The sequence below is a fragment of the Callithrix jacchus genome, chromosome 8 (assembly GCF_049354715.1).
Source record: "Callithrix jacchus isolate 240 chromosome 8, calJac240_pri, whole genome shotgun sequence".
Taxonomy (NCBI): domain Eukaryota; kingdom Metazoa; phylum Chordata; class Mammalia; order Primates; family Cebidae; genus Callithrix; species Callithrix jacchus.
The window spans coordinates 94059811-94082214 of NC_133509.1; the positions used below are offsets into that span (position 1 = coordinate 94059811).

Consider the following 22404-nt stretch of genomic DNA (forward strand, 5'->3'; position numbering starts at 1 on the left):
TGCTCCTGTCCATGAGAAGAGCTGATGTCTGTGTGTTGGGGGAGAGGGTGGGTTTTGGGGAGGTGCTAGGTACCCCCACCTCCAAATCCATTATTAAGTGAACATAGATGTATTAAATGAATATCAGTTCGTCCATGTTTGCTCTTACAGAATTAATCACTATCAGCAAAGGTTGCAATCGCTGTACTTCAAAAAGAAGTTTGCAGAGCGTGTGGCAGAAGTGAAACCTAAAGTAGAAGGTAAAGTCAAGCTGCCTCGATTGGAAATGATGTTCATCATTACAGCCCATTCATAAAGTGCAGTCCAAGTGCAGATAGTAAAAAAGATCTTCTTGGTGATTTTTTATTTTATTTTTTGGCTCAAAATCTTTTAAAATTCTGAGGGATGATTACTTCAGGTCAGTGCTTGATGCACTGGCCTAGGCTCAGGAGCTCACAGCACGCCTCCTGGGCTCCTCTACAGGGTTGGGCTTTTGACTACCTGGGTGCTGGTGAGGAATTAATCTCACCACTACTAGCATTAAAGCTGTAATTAGCCTCCTCACAACAGAGTCTTAGTAGATTTTTCAAAGGGAAGAGTGAGGCTGTTGTATGGTTTGATTTTTAAATTTTTTAAATGTTTGAAACGCGAGCAAGGCAACTGAAGAGCACAGCCACAGAATGCAGGCTGGAATCACGCATCTGCTTAAGCTCTGAGCCCTGTTATGACACCTGCAAGCTATAACATGTAACACATTTGACCAGTTTTCTGTCAGTGGAATTGATCAATATTCCTGTTAATCTGACCAACACTGGACAAGTAAGTGTTAGAAAAGAAATATTGGAGATGGGGTTGCTATTCTAGGTATTCCTGAGTACTTACAACCGATGAGTCAGCCAAGAAGGGCCTGAGAAAGGATGGGATTTTGCAGCTGTCTGTGGGTATTGGTAACAACTTGAATGGCTCTCCCCGTCCATGTTCTTTGCTTCTGGTTTAAGTGTTTTGAAAGTGCTCTGGGTAATCCAGTAACTCAGTCTTACGTCTTCCATATATGTTATTATGTGTGTGAATTTAGGATGGGTATCACTGAAATGTCTTGATTTCAAACAATGAAACACTTGGTCATCATTGTGTTTTTATGCGTTTTGTTTTGAAGCAATTCGTTCTGGCTCAGAAGAGGTGTTTAGGAGCAGTGCCCTCAAGCAGTTGCTGGAGGTGGTTTTGGCATTTGGAAACTATATGAATAAAGGACAAAGAGGGAATGCCTATGGATTCAAGATATCTAGCCTAAACAAAATTGCTGACACAAAATCCAGCATTGACAAGTAAGCATGGGACCTTCTGACACTTAGGGTAGCCAGGGGCAGAGGTCCAGGCTCACATTTGTCCCCCTCTGGTCCTCCTCAGCCTTCATGACACTGCTGCCTTCAGTTTGAACTTTTCTTTCTCACTACTTTCTTCCCTTCTGTGACACTGAGTCTTCTCTAACCTCTCTCATGACCACAAGTATCTCACACATTCCTGTTGGACCAATTATCCTGCATCCATTCTTGGTCCACAGGGACATCATCTATTCCAAGTTTTGCTGCTGCTTTTGTTTTATCCTGCCTTTAAAAAAATATATTTTTTGTAAACTTTTTATTATAGTATACGAAGTTCACAAAAAATAATGTTGGGCTTGATGATTTTTCACAAATTAAACACACCTGTATACCCAGCGCCCCGATCGAGGACAGAATGTTACCAGCACTCTGGACATCTCCCCACGACTCCTCTACAGAAAACTGTGTTCCACAGAAAAGAAAAAAAAACTGTTAATTGATGATAAATTATGAAGCTTTTTGGATTTTTAGGTTATGTTTTTCTTTTATGCAGTGGATCTATATGAAAAATGTATGATGTATAAATGCATTTTGGCCATTGATATTCAGTTGCTCATTGCAGGACTCATTAAAATGCTTCCTAGAAAGTGTTCAGTGCTGCATTTTAGGTGAACAGATTCTCATTAAAGACATCAAGATGTGAAAACGCTCTTGTGTCATTAACAGTGTAGGGTCATTAGGCATATTAACTCGAGTTTCCCTGAGAGCTTTGTTTCTCTGAGGTTCTCACTGACTTCAAGGGAACTTGCACAATTGTTTCTAAGGTAAGCTTCTTCATACCCAAGTTCTTGTTAGAAATATGGGCTGTTAACCCTAATTACTTCTAACTAATAAGGTCTTGTACCCTATATTTTCTATAGCATTCATGAAGCATAGTGTCCTGGCAATCCTAAATCCATCCTAGAAGAAATAAGCAATGTGTTAATTTGTTGTTTTTGCATCATGTAGAGATAGGTTAATGAAGAGCAGCTGTTGTTACAGCCCTGCCACCTTATTTTTAATGTAAACACTTGATCCTTTTGAGAGCACTTTCACATTTGATTGTCCCAATAGCCTGTGAAGTACACTAGCCAAATACTGTTGTCATATGTTGTCAGAGAAGACACTGACTCAGGGTCAGGTGGCTCATTCAGCTTGCCTATGCAATATATTCGGCCTTACAGGTAGGTATTTGACACCAGTTCTGTTGGTCCAGCACAGCTGTATTAGCAACAGAAGGATCTTATTTGGAGGTTGTAGTAGGGAATGGCAGATCTTATTTGCATCTAAAGAGCAGCTACCTTTTTAAGAAGGGCATTCTCTTCGACTGTACACATATGAAAGCAATCACCCATCCTCAACACTTACCAATAACTAGGCACTTACATGATTATCTGCTTATTTACTGAGGTTACTACAGAATTTACATAATGTACAAGCCTTTTCAAGCTAAAAAGAACAAGCTAAAACTATTTCTGATCTTTTTCCTCTTTTTTTTTCTGCCTTTAATATTTGGTCCCCAAATGCAGCACCCATGCCTTATACACCTGCTTACCTAGCAAAGTGCTTTGCTTGTAAGCAGTCACTCATTAATGTTGCTCAGCTGAATCTAATGAGATGGCGTAGGTAGTGAGACAGTCAGCAGGAAGGGAGCATTCACTCAGCATTGAAGTCTTGGTTAGTAATGACCAGGGAAGACTCAAATGTATGGCTGTTGTTCCTTTTAAAAATTTGTATTCAGTCAGATGAGGTAGTATTTGGACAGCAAACAAATATGGAAGATCAGGCCTGGTTTTAAACCTTTCTATAACAAGAAAGGTGCATATGGTTAATGAAATTGAAATGTCTCTCAAAAAGCAAAGCATTTCTCTAAAAAATGAAGAAAAAAACCTCACTCTTGTGATGGTAGCTGGCATTTGGCTTCCTCCTCACCCCCTTAGATAAGAAGCACATGGGCAGACAGGTAGTTTCTGTCAACAGCAAAACTGAAATGGAAGCCAGAGCAGTGGCTCATGCCTGTAACCCTAGCACTTTCAGAGGCCAAGGCCGGGTGGATCACCTGAGGTCAGGAGTTCATGACCAGCCAGACCAACATGGTGAAGCCCCATCTCAACTAAAAATACAAAAACGTAAGCTGGACATGGTGGTGGGCCCCTGTAATCCCAACTGCTTCAGGAGGCTGGGGCAGGAAAATGGCTTGAACCCAGGGTGTAGAGGTTGCAGTGAGCCAAGATTGTGCCATTGCACTCCAGCCTGGGTAACAAGAGTGAAACTGTCTCAAAAAAAAAAAAAAAACGCTGGACATGGTGGCTCACGCCTATAATCCCAGCACTTTGGGAGGCTAAGACGGGTGGATCACGAGCTCAGGAGATCGAGACCATCCTGGCTAACATGGTGAAACCCCATCAGCCTGGCCATGGTGGCATGCGCCTGTAGTCTCAGCTACTCAGAGTCAGGAGAATCCCTTGAACTCAGGAGGCCCAGGTTACAGTGAGCTGAGATCATGCCACTGCACTCCAGCCCAGGTGGCAGCGAGACTCCATGTCAAAAAAGAAAAAAAAAACTGAAATGGAAGGATGCAGCTGAACATATGAAAAATAAATGGCCAAAATCATTGGCCACTGTTTTGCTTTGGTGGGCGATTGTTTACTAATTATTGAGAGACTGAGAGTGAGAAAAATAAGGATTTATAGGATCGCATTGTCTCTATGCAACACAAGGGTAACCAGAAATGTTGTTATAGAAAATTGTTTGAAAACTCTGACTCATTTTGGTTAGAGGTGAGTTGGGAGTATTGGGGCTTAGCATTGTGAATTAGCCAACTGCCTAAATTATGGAAAAATTTTTTAAAGGAATGTATTTTTACACCCCTGATTCTAACTTAAATAGATAAGTAGTTCTTGATCCTCGCTGCTTGATAAAATCAACAGGGAGTTTTAAAGAATGCCCATGTCTGACTCCACCTCATTCCAATTAAATGAATCTCTGGGGTTGGCCCAGGCATCTGGAGTCCAGGTGACTGTAATGTGCAGCAGTCAGTGACGATGGGACCAGATGAACACAGTGTTGCCTAATAGATACTGTTATCCTACACGCCTGCCTTTTCAATCCAGGTCAGTCAGAGTTCAGCCCTGTCACCACCAGAGAGGGAGCTGGCACAACCAACTGTTGTAACTACTAAGAGTTATGCAGTTAGGAGCTGAAGTGTTGCTAAATTAGGAAGTGGATTCAGGGCTGTGAGGATATCACATGATGGCAGTTATGGACCACTTCCAGGTTCAGCCTTGAGAGAGGGGGCTTTCTAACTTTCTGGCCACTCTTTGGTGAAAGCGTATTAAAACGTATAAATAGGCAGACACAGTGGCACATCCTTGTAATCCCAGCACTTTGGGAGGCCAAGGTGGGTGGATCATCTGAAGTCAGGAGTTCAAGACCAGCTTGACCAACATGGTGAAACCCTGTCTCTATTAAAACTATGAAAATTAGCCAGGCGTGGTGGCTGGCGCCTGTAATGCCAGCTACGTGGGAGGCTGAGGCAGGAGAATTGCTTGAACCTGGGAGACAGAGGTTGTGCCACAGCACTCCAGCCTGGGAGACAGAGTGAGACTCCATCTCAAAAATAATAATAATGTCATCAGTGAGTTACTACTTTGTACTTTAGACTAAAGAATAGCTTCCCCTTTCGTGGAATAAACATCCCTCACTCTCTACTCCACCCCATTCCACTCCACCCAAGCCTACTAGTTATAAACCTGCAGGGCACACCCAGTTTTAGGGCGGATCTACTGGGAAGGTGAACGTGAGCTTGCTCCACTGGCAGTGGTCCAGATTCACTTACATCACACATCACGTTACCCAGATTTTGAAAGATGCTTATTATGACCCAAATATGTAATTATTATCCTCTTTTTAGAAATTGTATACTTCTTTTGACATACTTTTATGTAATCCCTCGGAGGCTCTCCCATTATTCCCTTCTCTTGAGAATCCCTGCCTTACATGAACCTCCAAATTTTAAAGTTAATGTAGGTAATATAGCATTATTGTGGGTTCTACAATTTGAGCATATAAATCATATCCAGGTATTAACTATTCGTATATTTATGTACTTTAAAGGAAAATAAACGTTTAATACTCTTCCATTCTTCAATTGTAGGAACATTACCCTTTTGCACTATCTCATCACTATTGTGGAAAATAAGTACCCCAGTGTCTTCAATCTAAATGAAGAATTGCGGGATATTCCTCAAGCTGCGAAAGTAAAGTAAGTACTTAACAGTGAGTGTTAGTTTCTTAAATCATTTGGACTGTGTGTTAGCTCTTGAGGTAGTCAGCACTGTAGAAGTCAGTTCTTCTATTTGTTTTCCCTGAACATTGTATGAAATAAAGTTTGAATCTCATCCAAATCGCTCAAATGTGTTACAAGGATTTGAATATATATTGGTTCTAGTTCCTTTGGAATACCGCATGCAGTTTTTAACTTTCACACTTTTAAAGGGCATGTGTTTTAAATACAGGTAGGAGCATCCTTAGTTAAATAAGATGCATGGCTAAGCAAATAGAGGACCTAAGTGTCAGGGCGTTGCTAATAATTTTCACATATGCACACATACTCCCAGAAACCAAGGCGGCTCTTTAATAGGAAGCAGTCTTTATGCAAATGAGGAAACTAAAAATAAAATGGAAAGTTGCCAAACTTTTACCACAAACTTCACACCACGTTTCAGAGACTGAGAAGCAGGCAATTTTCCTGTTTTTCCGTCCCTCTTTTGGCTGTCTCTTTTTTTGAAACATAAACTGCATCTTTTTGCAGTGAATTTGAAAAGTATAATGAGCAGGCTCATTTTTTCCCTCTGTTCATGGAATCTGGTGGAAATTTACTATATAAGGCATGACATTAAATGAAGTATCAGTGAGTTTTTTTATATGTTTAAATTATCTGGGAGAATTAAGTTTTAATCTCTAATGTTTAAAAGCCATGAAATAGAAACTGTTGTGTATGGGAAAAGCCCAAGAACCTTTCTCTATTAAAAAAAAAAAAAATGAAAACAACTAGTTAATACAACTTTAAGAAAAATCATTGTTTATTGCAACGTAAGTCATTACCTTGTAATATTCATATTATTGGGGCCTTGGTGAAAGGCAGAACACTGATTATGCAGAGTACAATGTGAACATGATTGCAAATGAACCCGCCTTTTTTTATGTTTTCAAAGGAGCCACGTGTGGCAAGAGATTTATTTCTACATGGAGTAATTTGCTGAAGTGAGGGTTTTTTTTTTTTGAGTTTGAAACATAAAATATTTTTGTACAGATCAAAGATATTTCTCTTCTGCTATTTTTAACCTATAAAGTATACCTGCTGGCTACAGAAAACAAGACACATAATTTTATACCTAAATTTCACGAGTTTAAAATACTGTTGTCTTAGAGACCCGAGCATGGCAGGGAATTTTAAACATTTAAATTAAACTAATATGGACTTCCAAGCATGAAATATTTAAACCCAACTTATACTTAATATGTGTAAGTCACATGTTGATTGCTAAAACATTGCTATTTACAACAGCATGACTGAGCTGGACAAAGAAATAAGTACCTTGAGAAGTGGCTTGAAAGCAGTAGAGACAGTGAGTATTTGCTTTTTGTTCTAATTCCTAGTCTCTTCGCTATCTCTAGTGCTGGTGGTCTCCAGCAGATGTGTTGCTGGTTGTCTTGACATGTGGTATGCCCAGGATAAACAGGTATTGATTAAAAAAAAAAAAAGGCCACCACCACCACCAGAAGCAAAGGCAGGTTATGTTCAGCCTGGCAGTGTGATTACAGGTAGCACGGGTCATGGGTGAGTCACTGCAGCGAGAACTGGAAACTGGACCTAGCATGCCACCAGTTTATCTGTGAGGCAGATTCATCAGGATGAGTGGGTTGGGCTAGATGAACTTCAGGGACTCTCTCAATTTCCAACTGCTGTTAATATATGGTGTTCACTTTCAGTAGAGCAGTAGAACTTCTCTACTGTTTTTGAGTTGGTCCTCTGGGGAGTATTTACTGAGCAGACACAGCAGTCTATGCTCTAGCCGAGGGTCACGATGACTCAGAATCCTTGTTTTCCAGGTGCTGTAAAAATTGGAGCAACCAATTCCCTCAGCCTGGCCGCAGCCAGATAAGCAGAGCGATTACAGAGGTGCCTTAGGGAAGGCGGCAGGTTGAGGGTGCTTTGGAGGCATGTGGGACAATTGATCCCTATTACAGGGAGCTTCTCTTTTGGAAAAGAGGTTGTTGGAGCTGTGGCTTAGGAGGGTGGGTTATCCCAGGTGCATAGGAGGAAGGTTATCCCAGGCATACAAGACAACCTGGGCCCAGGCCTCCAAGGAAGGAAAACCAGTCAGGCTGGCAGACTGGAGCCAGTAGGATGAAACATGCATGTTGGCACAGTGCCCTGTGGGTACTGTGCAGATGCAGCTGCCAGCGAGAGAGGGGGCAGGGATGAGAACAGACTGGCAGAGCAGCGTCCGGTGACCATGCTCAGAGCACATATTGCTCGGGCCTGCTCAATTACCATAGAAAGTAGTTGAATTCATTAGAGACATACCTTTAATAAAAATTAAAGTCGCAATGTCTAATATTTTTGTTTTCAATAAATTAAGGAGCATGTGAGGTTTTTTTCTTTTTTTTCTTTTCTTTTTTTTTTTTTTTTTTTATGAAGGGGGAAGTATTTTAAAAAATCAACTGATTGAACTTTTTCTCCCAGCCCCAGAGGGTCCATGGTCCTTATGATGGCCCTAAAGCCTGGCTCTGACGCCCGCTTCTTAGCCAGGTCAGAGCAAGGCCTGGTGTGGGGGATTCCAGGGGAATTTTGTGTTGTTGCTTTATTAAAGGATAGTTTTGCTGAAATTGCTCTGTCCATTGGGTCATACACACTGCATCACACTTTCTATGGGAAGGGGGCCCCCACTCCTGGAGATGGACATCGTATTGTAAGAAAATAGCAGGCGGCAGAGGTTGGTCTGGCCAAATATATATGTGTTCTAATTGTGCATTATACAAATTAAGTCTATTGTTAGAAGGCACCAGAGATGAATATTTATAAAATTATACATTAATAAAACAAATGCCTTTCCCGTCCCCACAATGAACACAGATACACTCACTTTCCAGGCCAAAGTACTAGAATCATGGCAATTTCTTCCAGTCAGAGCCAGCTCCATAATTGATGAGTTTTCACTTCCATTATTTCATTTGAGTCTAGTGGTGATGTGGATATTGCTCTCTTTTTTAAAAAAAAAATCAAAAAACTGAGGCTCAGAGCAACATACCACGGATAAGAACTAAATTAGTGGTAGAGCTGAGTCAGAACCCATAGCCTGTGACCCCTACTCTCCTGCTTGTGAAGATCTCTGCCAATATAAGAAAATGAGGGAGAATCCAGTTTAAGTCAGTTGACACACAACATAGTTATTACCAAGACTCTGGAGTCAGGCAGCCTGAGTTCAAATTCTGGCACTGTCACTGGTCAGCGCTACTTCAGGGCGAGTAATATCCCTCCAAACCTTAATTTATGTGTCTGTATAATGGGAATAGTGATGCCTCACTCACAGAGATGTTGTGGCTTTAAATAAGAATGTGCATCTGGCGATGATTAAATTAACATTAGATTTGTATCATCTGTGTTCATTGCTGTGGTTATGGGGAATATGGATAATTAACAAGAGACAACTTCCCCTCTAGGCCTGTTCACAAAAACCATATGGTATGGACAAGAGAAAAATGGTAGAAGATTATGGTGCCAAATGCTACAGCCAAAATTCTACTGACCCATATCCCACAGTTTAAGAAGTAAATAGACTTGGTTGAGAGGGAAAGAAGAAAAAAATCAAGGCACCAGAATTCTGAGCATGGAATATTGACAATCAGAGTCTCTTATTTTCACTCAAAAGCCCTTAGAGTTCAGTTTGCCCCTATTATTTGTTTAACTTCTATTAATTTTATCCACATGCAAATCTGCTTGCTTTCTAAAACCTGAAAGTGAAATCACATAGATGACGTGCTTAGATGATTGGTAAATTGCTATTTGCAAATATGCGTGTGCACATGAGCATAGCTTTGGCATGGTGGGAATAAGGGCAGGGGTGCTACAGTATAATAACAAAATGTTTTAGAACAAGTTTTGATGTGTTTGCCATTCTGATTTATTAAATTTAAGGCATGTGAAATATGAGACAAGGTGTGTCTCATGTCTATATTTGAAGCTGGCATTGACATTATTCATTTCCTGTGTTTAAGGAGCTGGAATATCAGAAGTCTCAGCCCCCACAACCCGGAGATAAGTTTGTGTCTGTTGTCAGCCAGTTCATCACAGTAGCCAGCTTCAGCTTCTCTGATGTTGAAGATCTTCTAGCAGAAGCTAAAGACCTGGTAAGTTTCCCCCTTGCACACTGAGTGTTGTTTGACAGGGCTGGGCTTCATTGTGATACTTTCAGTTATTGTACGGGTAATAGGAGTGAGATCCAGACTTCATGGTACAGGAAATGAAGTGGTAGATAATTACTTTCCAGATTGCATTGTTTTGTATGACATAGGTGTGTTTTCATTTCCAAGACTGTGATTAATCAAAACACACCCTTTATGTCTGACTGGCCTATGTTGCCTTTAGGTTAGACCTTGAAGGCTCTGAGTGTTGGAAGACCAGCAAATACTTTGACAGTTTTCTCTTGGTTGAAATTGGCTTGAAGTACTTATCTCTAGGAACCAGAAAAGACTAGATGAGGAAAACCAAGGGCAGGATCAAACGTGCCATCAGGTGTGACTAAAGCCATATGCCTGGTTACCTCTACGTAATGTGTTCATCTGAGATACAGCCTTGGCGGACAGGATACTCCCTGTGTAAATCTCCGGCAAACTTGCTAAAGGAGATGCATTTTAATTCACAGTCTCATTGCAAGAGGTATTTTTTTAGTAAGACATTTTTATAATTTATGCTATTTCAAAATGTTATGTTCCCTTAGAGGAGAAATTTTTGTTGGTTAATAAGCAAGACCTTTTAGCTCCTCACCGTTACCTCACTCCTCTCTATTTCATGTTGTTTTCTCTTCCAGAATGCATTCACATTCATATACAATATATGTACACTTTCAATATATGAAAGTCTCTCACTTTCTCCCCATTCTTTAAAATGATATTAACACCCTTCCCCACCCCATTGGTTCTTTTCCTCTACTCATCTCTCAGTAGCCACAACACTCTTTTGCTTTGACTTGAGTCTTTTGTTTCGAAACTTCAGTAAATGGATGTTACTTTTCTCTGGTCACCTTTTTGGCTGTAGATATGGATGATTGTTTACGTGAATATACACACATACCAGTTAAAGTTCAGAAGCAGGCAGTTGACATGCATCAGCCTATCTCAACATTAAATCTCCTCTCGAGCCTTATTAAAGAAATGACAATGTATATTCAAATAGCTGCTGTTAGAGGCCCAACCTTTGCTATCCCATAGTGGAAATCAGTCAACTGATGTCAGTAAGCATCATTCAGACCTCCACTGTGAAAGCCCCCATCCATGTTTTCTGTATGCCTTACCACTTTAGATTTTGTGCTTCATAAAGGAAGAGATTCCCCCTGTCCTGATATCCCACCTGAGCAATATAGCACCTACTTCATCAAGGGGCTAAAATATTTTTGTGTGTGAATTGGCTGTTGTCAGCTTGTTCATCACAGTAGCCAGTGTCAAGCTTCTCTGATGTTGAAGATCTTCTAGCAGAAGCTAAAGACCTGGTAAATTTGTCCCTTGCACCCTGAGTGGGGTGGGGTGGGGTGGGGTGTGTGTGTGTGTACAGGGTGGAACTTTAATCTGGGTCTGGTTTTCTTTAGATTTCTAAGACTTAAATATACATGACATCATGATCACTAGAATTCCTTGATAAAAAGATCACTCGGGATGGCTTGAAGTACGCGAACTTGAATGTTTTAGAAATCCAGTGCTAGACTGTCTATTGCTATTTTGTTCATTCCAGAACTTTTATAAATTAGCTTATAAAACCATGGAGCAAGCTAAAGCACTATATATGGCGTCTGAAGCATGTTATGTTTTTGCCCAAATAACTCTTTTCTAATAGAATTATTTCCAAATAAGTAAAACATTGAAAACAACTCCTCAGTGAAGACAGAAATGGTAAAAAGGACACTTTTATTATAAATTTAAACATATGAAATAGTGACTGTAAAATATATATAAATATATATCAGCCAGAACTTGTTTTATTTAAAAATGAATGTTGAAAATATTTTAAGGTAGATAGTATTACTGAAATATCAGACCCTAACAATATAACAAAGGCAAATAAACCAATAAAAAATAAAACCAACTATAAACTGTCTGGGGGTACTGCATAAACACAGCATTGTCTAAATAAGAAAGAAAACTTAAAATCTGGATAATGTTAAGTAATTGATTGGGCATTGACGTTGAAGCTAGGAACACTATCCTTAGTAGCTTAGGAGCAATAGTATTAGATCCTTACAGAAGGAAGTATAATTTCAACAATATGACTGCCATTGAATATTATTTGGGCAGTTATAATTCTGCTAAGAGTATTGAAAACATACTATCTTGAGTTATGAAGATAAGTCCTGGAAGAACTAAAGGGAAACAGGGAATACTGTTGTTACTGTATACATATATTTTTATCCAATTACATGTATTTCTTCCTTGGTATTCTGCATTTTGGCTATTTAAAATGATTGACACTGGGGCATGGTGGCATGTACCTGTAGTCCCAACTACTCAGGAGGCTGTGGCAGGAGAATCACTTGTGCCTGGGAGTTTGAGTCCACCCTGGGAACTGTAACATTGCAATGCCCCATATCTTTTAAAAATAAAAATAAAAAAGATTGGCATTGAAAGGGGTTCTAAAACAAAAAATTTGGAATATAATTATATTCTCTGTCATATATTTTGGGTTGCATTAAAGATTCCATACTCAGTTACTGTTTTATCATAAGACCCAGAAAATAACCGAACAATAGCAGCAGCATTTATGATAAGGAAAAGCAGCTAAGAGGCACTGGCTCCCATTTGCTTTCTATATTTACCATATGGCACCAGTAAATGATATTATACTACTTCAAAGAAAAGTTAAAAGTACAAGTTTCCCTACCCCTGCTGAGTTTGCTATTAGTTTTATGTCTTGGGTGCTGTGCCCCACAACATTTTGTTTTTACTGTTGTTAATAAAAAGTCATAGGAGGTCATCATAGATGTTAAGCTTAAATGAGGTAGACAGGAATAAATAATTTAAAAAGCTGAGGAGTATTAAAGTTTTTACTTTAGAAATGATTAATAGACATGTTCAGCAGCTGAAGATAAATATAGGCTCACTAAAATCCATAGAGTTATATTTGATTCAGCCGGATGTGGTGGCACGTGCCTATAGTCCCAGCTATTCATGAGGTTTAAGAGGGAGGATCGTGCAGGAGTTTGAGGCTGTAATTTTCTGCGATCATACCTTTGAAGAGCCGCTGAACTCCAGTCTGGATAACATAAAAGACCCCATCTATTTAAAAAAAAAAGAAACCCACTGACATCCCAAGGTGGGCAGATCACCTGAAGTCAGGAGTTTGAGACCAGCCTGGCCAACATGGTAAAGCCCTGTCTCTACTAAAAATACAAAACTTAGTCGAGCATGGTGGTGTGCATCTGTAATCCCAGCTACTTGGGTGGCTGAGGCAGGAGAATCGCTTGAACCCAAGAAGCAGAGGTTGCAGTGAACTGAGATCACACCACTTCACTCCAGCCTGGATGACAGCAAAACTCCATCTCCAAAAAACTAAATACATAAAAGTAAACAAGTAAACAAAATGTATGTTTGACTTAATCTGGGCTTTAGTCTTTCTAATGTTATTTATATTCAATTACGGAATTCTCATAAAACACTGACTTCTGAAAACCATCTTTTTTCTAGTTTACTAAAGCAGTGAAGCACTTTGGGGAAGAGGCTGGCAAAATACAACCAGATGAGTTCTTTGGCATATTTGATCAATTTCTTCAAGCTGTGTCAGAAGCCAAACAAGAAAATGAAAATATGAGAAAGAGGAAGGAGGAAGAAGAGCGTCGAGCTCGCATGGAAGCTCAGGTGAGAGGATGATTAATTCACCAATTCCACCTCCTAGAAATTCTATGGCTGCAGCCCAGCTTCAAAGGTATTTAGAGAGCACTCTGACCTGTTGGCAAGAAGGATGCCTTCAATGTACTCTCTAGAATTCTGTGGGACTTTAAATTGGTGTTCTTTCTCTTGGACAACAATTTAACAGTATATATTCAAAGCCTTAAAAAAAAATCTATCCACATCCTTTGCTCTGGAATTTCATTTCTTAGAAATTATTTTAAAGAAATAATCACAAATTTGCACAAAAAAAGAGGCAGCATTCTTTAAAATAGCCCCAAACGAAAGACAACCTAAATGTTTACCAATAGGGCGTGAGTTTTAAATTATATAACAGCTACATAATGGAATATTTATGCAGTCCTTAAAAGACATGTATTCAAAGAATATGTAATGATACATAAAAGTTTACATAGTGATGTCTACATGAAATCTTTTTGTTTTTTAAGATGTGTTAATACATACAGAAAATAATAGTGGTGTGAGAAACCTCTAAAAAGTTTACAGTAGAATTAAAGATGTTTCCCCCACCTTTTATCTGAATTATCCAAATTGTCTACAATGTGTATGTATTAGTTGGCTTTTAATAACAGTAACTGTTGTGTGTCAGGTTTCAGGCTCCCACAGAAGACACAAGCTAAGCCTTTGATGTAAGGAAAATGACCTGATGACCATTTGCTTTAGTCATTTGGAGTCTGTGTAATAGTGATACTTTTTTTCTCCATTAGCAAAAATACAGATTGCCTCAATTGCTCTCTTTTTAACTAGAATATCATGCAGTTTACCTAGAATCTAGGTGGTGGTTATTTTGTGGTGGTGGTTATTGCTTCCATAATGGAGACCCCAGGTTCCAATTACCCCTTTCTTGTGACATCCAAAGGGGTTATAGGATGAGCACAGCTTGGTGTCTGGAGCATTACCGTATTTCACAGAATTCATCTCTACGAATACAAAATGCCACATTTTGACCTGTCTCTAAGAAGTTGTTTCTTTCTATTTGCAGCTCAAAGAACAACGTGAAAGGGAACGTAAAATGAGAAAAGCTAAAGAGAATAGTGAAGAAAGCGGAGAGTTTGATGACCTTGTTTCAGCTTTACGCTCAGGAGAAGTGTTTGACAAAGACCTTTCTAAATTGAAAAGGAATCGCAAACGCATTACCAACCAGCTGGCTGACAGCAGCAGAGAGAGACCAGTCACAAAACTTAATTTCTAATTTTCCACGAATACTTTTTTTAGAAAGCTCATTAGCAGCCCTCTAAAGTGACTAGAACGTTTCATTACACTGCCTTGCAATCCAAACAGTGGCAATTTTTTCCTTCATCTGTGAGTGAATGCGTGAATGAATGTATGTGTATGTAAATGTATGTGTGTATATATTAAAAAATGTATATAGATGTCCGAGTGTTGTCTGGCGACCTATATGTATGGTTAAAAAGATACGTTAACGTATGTGCTCCGAAACCTTTCGTGTATGCATTCACATTGAGTGTGGCTCATTTTCTTTCCCTGGACACCATGACTGTTCAGAAGCACAATACTATCTCCTGAAAGAGATGACAGAGACATTCCCTAGATTCAAAGACAAAACAGAAGAAAACAAAACAAAAAAAAGCTTGCAAGATATTTTATGGTTTCCAAGCTTGATATCCTTTGAAATTATTTTCATTGATGGAACTGAAGTTGGAAAAATATAGATTTAAAATGGTTTTTGATAGCTGACAATGTAATGCTGATGCATCACATCAGTAATAGGATGGGCTTAGAATTTCTGACACTGGTGTGGGGATACAGTCTATAAATGTTTATTGAGAACATCTTGCACACAATTTGAATTATGTAGAATGTCAACCCGAAATTTTTGTATATTTCAAAGTTGGACATCAGTTTTTCCCTTAATTTCATCAAGTTATCTCTGCCAAGTGCTCTTGATAATTTCTTCAGATTTTTTGAAAAAACACTATAAATGCAAACCATGCTTTTCTTAAAGAACAACATTGCCAGAGTTTGCTTGTTCTAACAATATAGATATATAAACCTTAAAAATATCTCACCCAAGACTTAAAGGAAGAATTCTCTGAAAGGATAAAGATTACTAAAAAAAAATTTTTTTTAATGGGGTGCCTTTTTGTTATAGTTTCTATTTTCTGTTTTGTGGGACAAGCTGCATTTTCTGTAAATATAGGTCTGGACTAAAGGACACATAAAGAATGCACAAAATGTCAACATCAGCAGAGATGCCCAGATCTATTTATCTCTAAGTATATTTGTAGTGATTGCTGTTTATGTGTTGTCATTTTAAAATTGTGTGTCAGTAAAGCTACCTGTAAAATTTCAGTCCAAAAAAAATAAAGCTCTCAGGGAGACATGAATAAAAACAACATTAGAAAATATAGATGCTTACCATTAACCTACCAACTCTTAATATCCTTAAATTATATGATATATAAAGAGGACTGTTATTTTTTTTTTTCTTTTTGCTTTATTTATTTGTAGTTGGGGATGGGGCTAACGTTTTCTCTTTTCTTTCTATCAATCCTGTTGTGGTTGGGTTTCCTGTGGAGAGAGTAGTTTGTCCTGTTGCACTAGAACATTATTTACTCACTAAATTGAGTTTTTTGTCAATTAACAAATATTTATTAAGTACCTACTATGTACCAGGCATAGTAAGGCTACAATGGTAAGCAAGACAGAGTCCCTGCCCTCAAAGAGCTTACGTTCTAATGGGGTTATTAAGGGATGAATAAAATACCAATGTGTGCACTGTACAGGAATCATACTATTTAAAAATAATTTGTATAAACTATAATGCTTAGCACAGATGGCAAGGTATCTGCGCTATGTGAAAGCTGTGAAATAGTGCTCTAAGAGTTGTCAAGAGCTGTGGTTTTACATCTTTTCCTCATTGCAAATTTAGTGACTTTCTACACATTATATGGAAGTAAGTGACTGGCAAATAAAACAGTCATAAATACAAAGCAAAGGTTGCACTCCCCCAATCCCGACTTAGCCCAGGTCTGCAATAACACCATGTTAAAGGTGCAGATAGAGACTTGGCTCAAAAAGGCTTGGAGATGAGGAAGATTGGAATATAATGAAGGTTTTGTCTGTTCCTTAACTAAAGTGCCTCTATGTATATTCTTTTCTATTTGTAGCAGGAGAAATTTGGTGTGGCTCAATTTTGGAACTGTATTTTGAAAATGGCTTTGTCTTACAGCTTAAGGAATAGACAGGTGGAGGGAAAGTCACATAAAGGAGCAAGTTTGTGTAGCATGTCCCTCTTGCCCCTTTTAATCATCCTTCTTTGATATGGCCATCCTGGTGGGCCTCCTTTGCCATTTCCATTTTTGGTTTCTTTCCCAGAAAACTGTGTGCAGGTAATTCCATGTGCCATTATTGAAAAAAAAAAAAAAAAAAACTTTTTAGATTGGTGCTGGTGTAAGTAGCCACTTTTCTCTCTTGGGTGTGTATTTTAAAGTTGTTTTTTTTTGAAATTAATGCCAAAAAGCAAATGCATACTTTGTAAACTTAATTATATGTCTTGTATCTTATTAGCTTAGTAGTTGGAACCACTTAGTCTTTAGGTGCAAGACTGTTGTTAGGTAGTACTGAGAAAAAAATGTATGTGTTATGAGACTGTACATTTTTTTAAAAAGCAATATGCAATAAAGAGATGAACTCATTGGGTGTACATACATGCTTTCTATGAATTATTAAAACAGTGTCATCAAACTTCTTTGCAGTTTCCACCATTGAATTTCAGTTTTACAAATTGTTCACTGAATCAGAACTATATATGTGTTTTTAAGCCTGTACTTACTAGACCTAGAAGAATACAGTTTTCTATTATGGCAACATTCAATATGCTCAGGTTATATGTCACCGCCTTCTATACTTGGTTTCTGTATGAGTTATACAATTTCATGTTATAGCTCATGTATAGTAGGGCTACAGGTGAAATTATTTAACTGTAGTAGAGAAAATAATCTCTGGTCTCCAGAATCAAAACCCGTTTTGGTTTGAGGCATTTTTTCTTATTAAAAATTAATTTGTTATAGGTCAGTGTGGGAAATGGCACCTGTACAGATCAAGAAATTTGTTTTATCAGTATCCTCTGAAAGTTGAAGCTTTCCCTTTGTCCTACATCACTTTTGCTGCCTAGCCACCCTTAGCTCAATTTAAGGTCAAGCTGGAAACAAACTGCTCCAGTCGTTGATAGAATACCCAAGCAGTGCATGCACTGCTTGGTATTTTAAGATAATTCTTACCATCTCTGGAATGAACTCCTCATGATGTTCTTGTAATAGCTGAACGTCTTTTTTTTTTTTTATCAACTCACTGAATAACTGCATAGTAACAACATTCTGTGGAGCTGACATTCAGATAAGAGAGATACTCTTCTGCATGTTAGGCAAATGTTATATTCTAACCCACAAGCTGAGCCACTGCCTATTTGTATATTCAAGTATGGAATTATATACAGAACCACCTAGATCCTCAGTTGACCTTGGTGTATTAATAGAAAGGGAGGGAAATGTGAAATTTTCAGATCATATGCTTCAATGTCTTCAGTTTCCCCCAAAAAATTATCATTGAAGGAAATGTGCTTCTGACAGAGGGGTGAAGTTCTGAGATCCATCCAGAATATTGCCCCTTTTCTATAGCCTAATGTGGGTTTTTTGTTAGGCAAGGGGATATTTATTAAAATACTGTAGTTTAGACACAATTACAGTCATGTGTCTTTTAACAAGGACACATTCTGAGAAATTTTGCCAATAGGTGATTTCATTGTTGTGCATACATCACAGAGTGTACTTATGTAAATCTAGATAGCATAGCCTACACACCTAGGCTATATGGTATAGCCTATTACTTCTAGGCTACAAACCTGCACAGCATGTTACTGCACTGAATAGTGTAGGTAATTGTAACAATGGTATTTGTGTACCTAAACATATCTAAATATAGAAAAGATACAGTAAAAATACCACATAAAACATTTAAGATGGTGCACGTATATGGGATACTTACCATGAATGGAGCCTGCAGAACTGGAAGTTGCTCCAGGTTAGTGAGTGGTGAGTGAATGCGAAGTCCTAGGACATTACACTATTATAGGCTTTATCAACATTGCACATTCTAGGCTACACTATTTTTTTAATTCTTTAATAAAACCTAGCTTACTATAACTTTTATTAACAGTGTTTTGTAATAACTTTAAATGCATATAGCTGTATAAAAGTATTAATGTTTACATTCTCAGTTTTCAGTTTTTGATTTTTTTAACTTCTTAAACTTTTTTTTTTGTTAAAACTAAGACACATTAGCCTATGCCTGCATGGGGTCAGGATCATCAATATGACTGTCTTCACCTACGTATCTTGTCCCACTGGAAGGCTTCAGGAGCAATAACCCACATGGAGCTGTCATTCATGATAGCAATGCCTTCTGGAGTACCTCCTGAAGGGCCTGCCTGAGGTTGTTTTACAGTTAACTTTTGTTTGTCCTTAGTAATACTCACTTATCAAGTATTATGTACTGTTCATGTGGATGTGCTATAGTTTTATACAATGGGTAGCTCAGTAGCTTGCTTCATACCAGCATCACCTCAAACACTTGATCGATGCATTGCCCTACAATGCTACTAGGGGATAGGGAATTTTTCAGCTCCATAATAATTTTATGGGATCACTGCCATATATGTGGTTCATGGTTGATTAAAATGTTGCTATGTGATGCATTACTGTGTTCAAAAGGCTGCGTTCTGGAAGGGAAAACTTTTTTTTTTAACACCATCAGCTGTTTCCTATCAAGTGGAAAACCTAATTGACAACTTCCAAGGCTTAACAGCTACTTGATACTATTTAGTTCCATAGACAATATCTTTGAGAACCACTGGACTGTGTGGAGAGAAAGTCAGGGGTCTAGAGCTTCTCACATGCAGTGTTTATAACAACAATCACTATGTCGAGTTATGTGCTTATTTTCTGTGTGGTCTAGATACTGTTTTAAGTCTGTATCCCTGTTACCCCTATTGATATTAACTCAAGTCTAAAAACCTGTTGAGTCCATAATTAAGAGATGACTTAAAATCTGTGAATTCTTCTAAATGTTTTTAGAGACAGTGCCTCACTATATTCCCCAGGCTGTTAGATTCCTGGCTTCAAGCAATCCTCCTACCTTGGCCTCCCAAAGTGCTGGAATTACAGGCGTGAGCCATCGCGTCCAGCCTATGAATGCTTTATGTTTGAAAAAGTTTGGAGGAACAAGTTTCTTGTTTATAAGGATTTTGTGTTTTCCATAGCAAATACCAATCAGAATTATTTATCTGACTCCTGTGGAAAATGTCAGACGTGCCCTTTGGTCTCTTCCCTAACATGCTTTTATTTTATCTATTGCAATCAACTACATGTTTCCATGGTATCAAACAAATGAGCACAGGACTGCACCCGTGAGTTTTCAGACAAAGGAGATCCTTATTTGTATCAAACCTTAATGTGTGGAAAAAGAGGTTCCTAAGTATGATTTTTTTTTTTTTTCATTTCGCTTGAATAAAGTGTTTTCTCTGATTCTCTTGCTTCTTTTGCTGGGAGAAGAAAGAAAGGAAATGGTTTAATGGTACTGATTTTAGTACCATTTCATTTGCACCTATTATGGTCATATGAGGACAATTCTGTGGCAAAGGGATCTGCAATCCCTTATGTAATCATGAGCATTTATTGTTAATATCCTCACTCTCCCTTCCAGTGTAGAGAACCTTTCCTAAATCTAATCAGGTTGGGATTATGCTGACTCTTCTAGGATGGGAGGAGGTGCCTGAAGAGGAGATGATAGTGATGCTGAGCAATGACTCCAGAAGACACACACGGGAGGAGAGGAGTGACTACCAGCAGCTTAGGAAAATCAGTTTGCAGGATACAAGGTTAATACGTAAAAAGTCTATTGTTTTCCTATCTACCAGCAAAGAAAAAGTAGAATTCAAAATTAAACAATACCATTCATATGAGCACACCCCAAAAATGAAATACCTAGGTATAAATCTAACAAAATATATACAAGATCTATATAAGGAAAACAACAAACCTCTGATAGAAGAAATCAAGGAAGAGACAAATATATGGTGAGATAGTTCATATTCATGGATAGGAAGATTTGATATTGTCAAGATCTTTTCAACTTAATCTATAGATTCAATGCAATTCCAATAAAATCCCAGCATTTACTTCGTTTTTATTGATAAACTGATTCTAAAGTTTATATAAATAGGCAAAAGATACAGAATAGCCAACACAATATCGAAGGAAAAGAACAAAGTTGGAGAACTTACTCTACCCTACTTCAAGATATACTATAAAGCTATAGTACTCAAGACAGTGTAATGATCAAAAAAATAGACTAATAAAATAACTTACAAATAGAACCACGTGAATATAGTTAATTGATTTTTGCCAAAGGAGCAACAGTAAGACTGAAGAAGAAAAATTAACAAAAATAAAATTAGTGCACCAAAGAGAAGCAGAAATTAAATTTTTATCTCATAAGCAAACTTCCTTGAGTCTGTCCCCCTCCCATGGAATTGCATCCTGCTTTGCAAGTTTTGTAAGTTTATAAATTCCTATATTCTTGTTTTCTATAGCTGATAACTAAGTTTCTGTCACACAGCGAAGGTCAGAAGAAATGCCCAACCAGGCAGGACTCCAGCCTTCTGGGGCTCTGTAGCAGAAGGCAACAGATAAGGCCTGTGCTAGAATCCTTAAGCTCTACAGACAGCAAACATCTGGGTTGCAGAGCAATGTCATATGTAAGCCTAAGTTAGGTGCCTATCATTGCTTATACATTGCCTTTGTTCTACACCTGCAAACTTGTTTTAGCGCCACTGTGTACTTCACGTATAAAAAGTCAAGCCCTGCCTTTGTTAGGGGCTCAGCCATTTTGTTTCTGGGATGGGCTGGTATACACCTAAAACAAACTCTTTCTGCAACCTCAACAGTCTCTCCAGTCTCTGAAATTCTGCAGCAAGACAATGGAGCAAATAGAGTCTTTTCAAAAATTAATGCTGGAGCAACTGAACATCTATATGCAAAAACAATAAAGCTAGGCAAAGACCTCATATTTTGTTGCAAAAAAATTATTCAAAATGGATCACAGACTCAAATATAAAACAAAATGATAAAACTCCTGGAGATAAGAGAAAATTGACAATTTAGATAACATTGCATTTGGCAATGACTTTTTAGATGCAACACCAAATGTGCAATCCATGAAAGAAAGAATGGATAAGCTGGACTTCATTAAAATTAAACTTTATGGTCTGCAAAAGACACATTCAAGAAAATGATAAGACAAGCCACAGACTGCAGAAAAATATTTGCTAAAGACATACCAGGTAAAGGACTGTCATCAAAAATATGCAAAAAAAAACTCTTAAAACTCAACAATAAGAACACAACTCAATTTTTAAAAATGGGCTAAAGATCTGAACTGCCTCCTCACCAAAGAAGATATACAGATGGCAAATAAGCATATGAAAAAATTCGCCACATTATATGCCATCAAAGAAAGGCAAATTAAAACAACAACAAGATATTGCTACACGTTCATTAGAGCGGCCAAAACCCAGTACACTGATGACACTAAACACCAGCGAGGATGTGGAGCAACAGGAACTCTCATTCATTACCAGTAAGAATGCAAAATATTACAGGTACTTTAAAAAACAGTTTGGACATTTCAAACTAAATGTCCTCTTACTATACAATCCAGCAATTTATTCAAACGGGTTGGAAGTTCATGTCAACAGAATGTAAACATAGATGTTTATAGCAGCTTTAATAATTGCCAAAACTTTGAAGCAACCAAAATGTCTTTCAGTAGGTGAACTGATAAATTGTTGTACCTTCAGACAATG

General features: G+C 38.1%; 1 protein-coding gene across 8 annotated transcripts in view; it reads left to right on the forward strand.

The window, feature by feature from the left end:
* DAAM1 (dishevelled associated activator of morphogenesis 1) overlaps positions 1-17187 on the forward strand; it is a 189645-nt gene extending 172458 nt beyond the window's left edge. For all 8 annotated transcript variants that reach the window (XM_078335038.1, XM_078335040.1, XM_078335036.1 and 5 more), the window contains 7 exons: positions 151-239; positions 1136-1304; positions 5497-5604; positions 6910-6970; positions 9624-9755; positions 13299-13469; positions 14503-17187. In XM_078335038.1, coding sequence (XP_078191164.1) covers positions 151-239; positions 1136-1304; positions 5497-5604; positions 6910-6970; positions 9624-9755; positions 13299-13469; positions 14503-14712 — 940 coding nt within the window. In that variant the 3' untranslated portion in view covers positions 14713-17187. The remainder of the gene's footprint in view (positions 1-150; positions 240-1135; positions 1305-5496; positions 5605-6909; positions 6971-9623; positions 9756-13298; positions 13470-14502) is intronic.
* The last annotated feature ends 5217 nt before the right edge of the window (positions 17188-22404 follow it).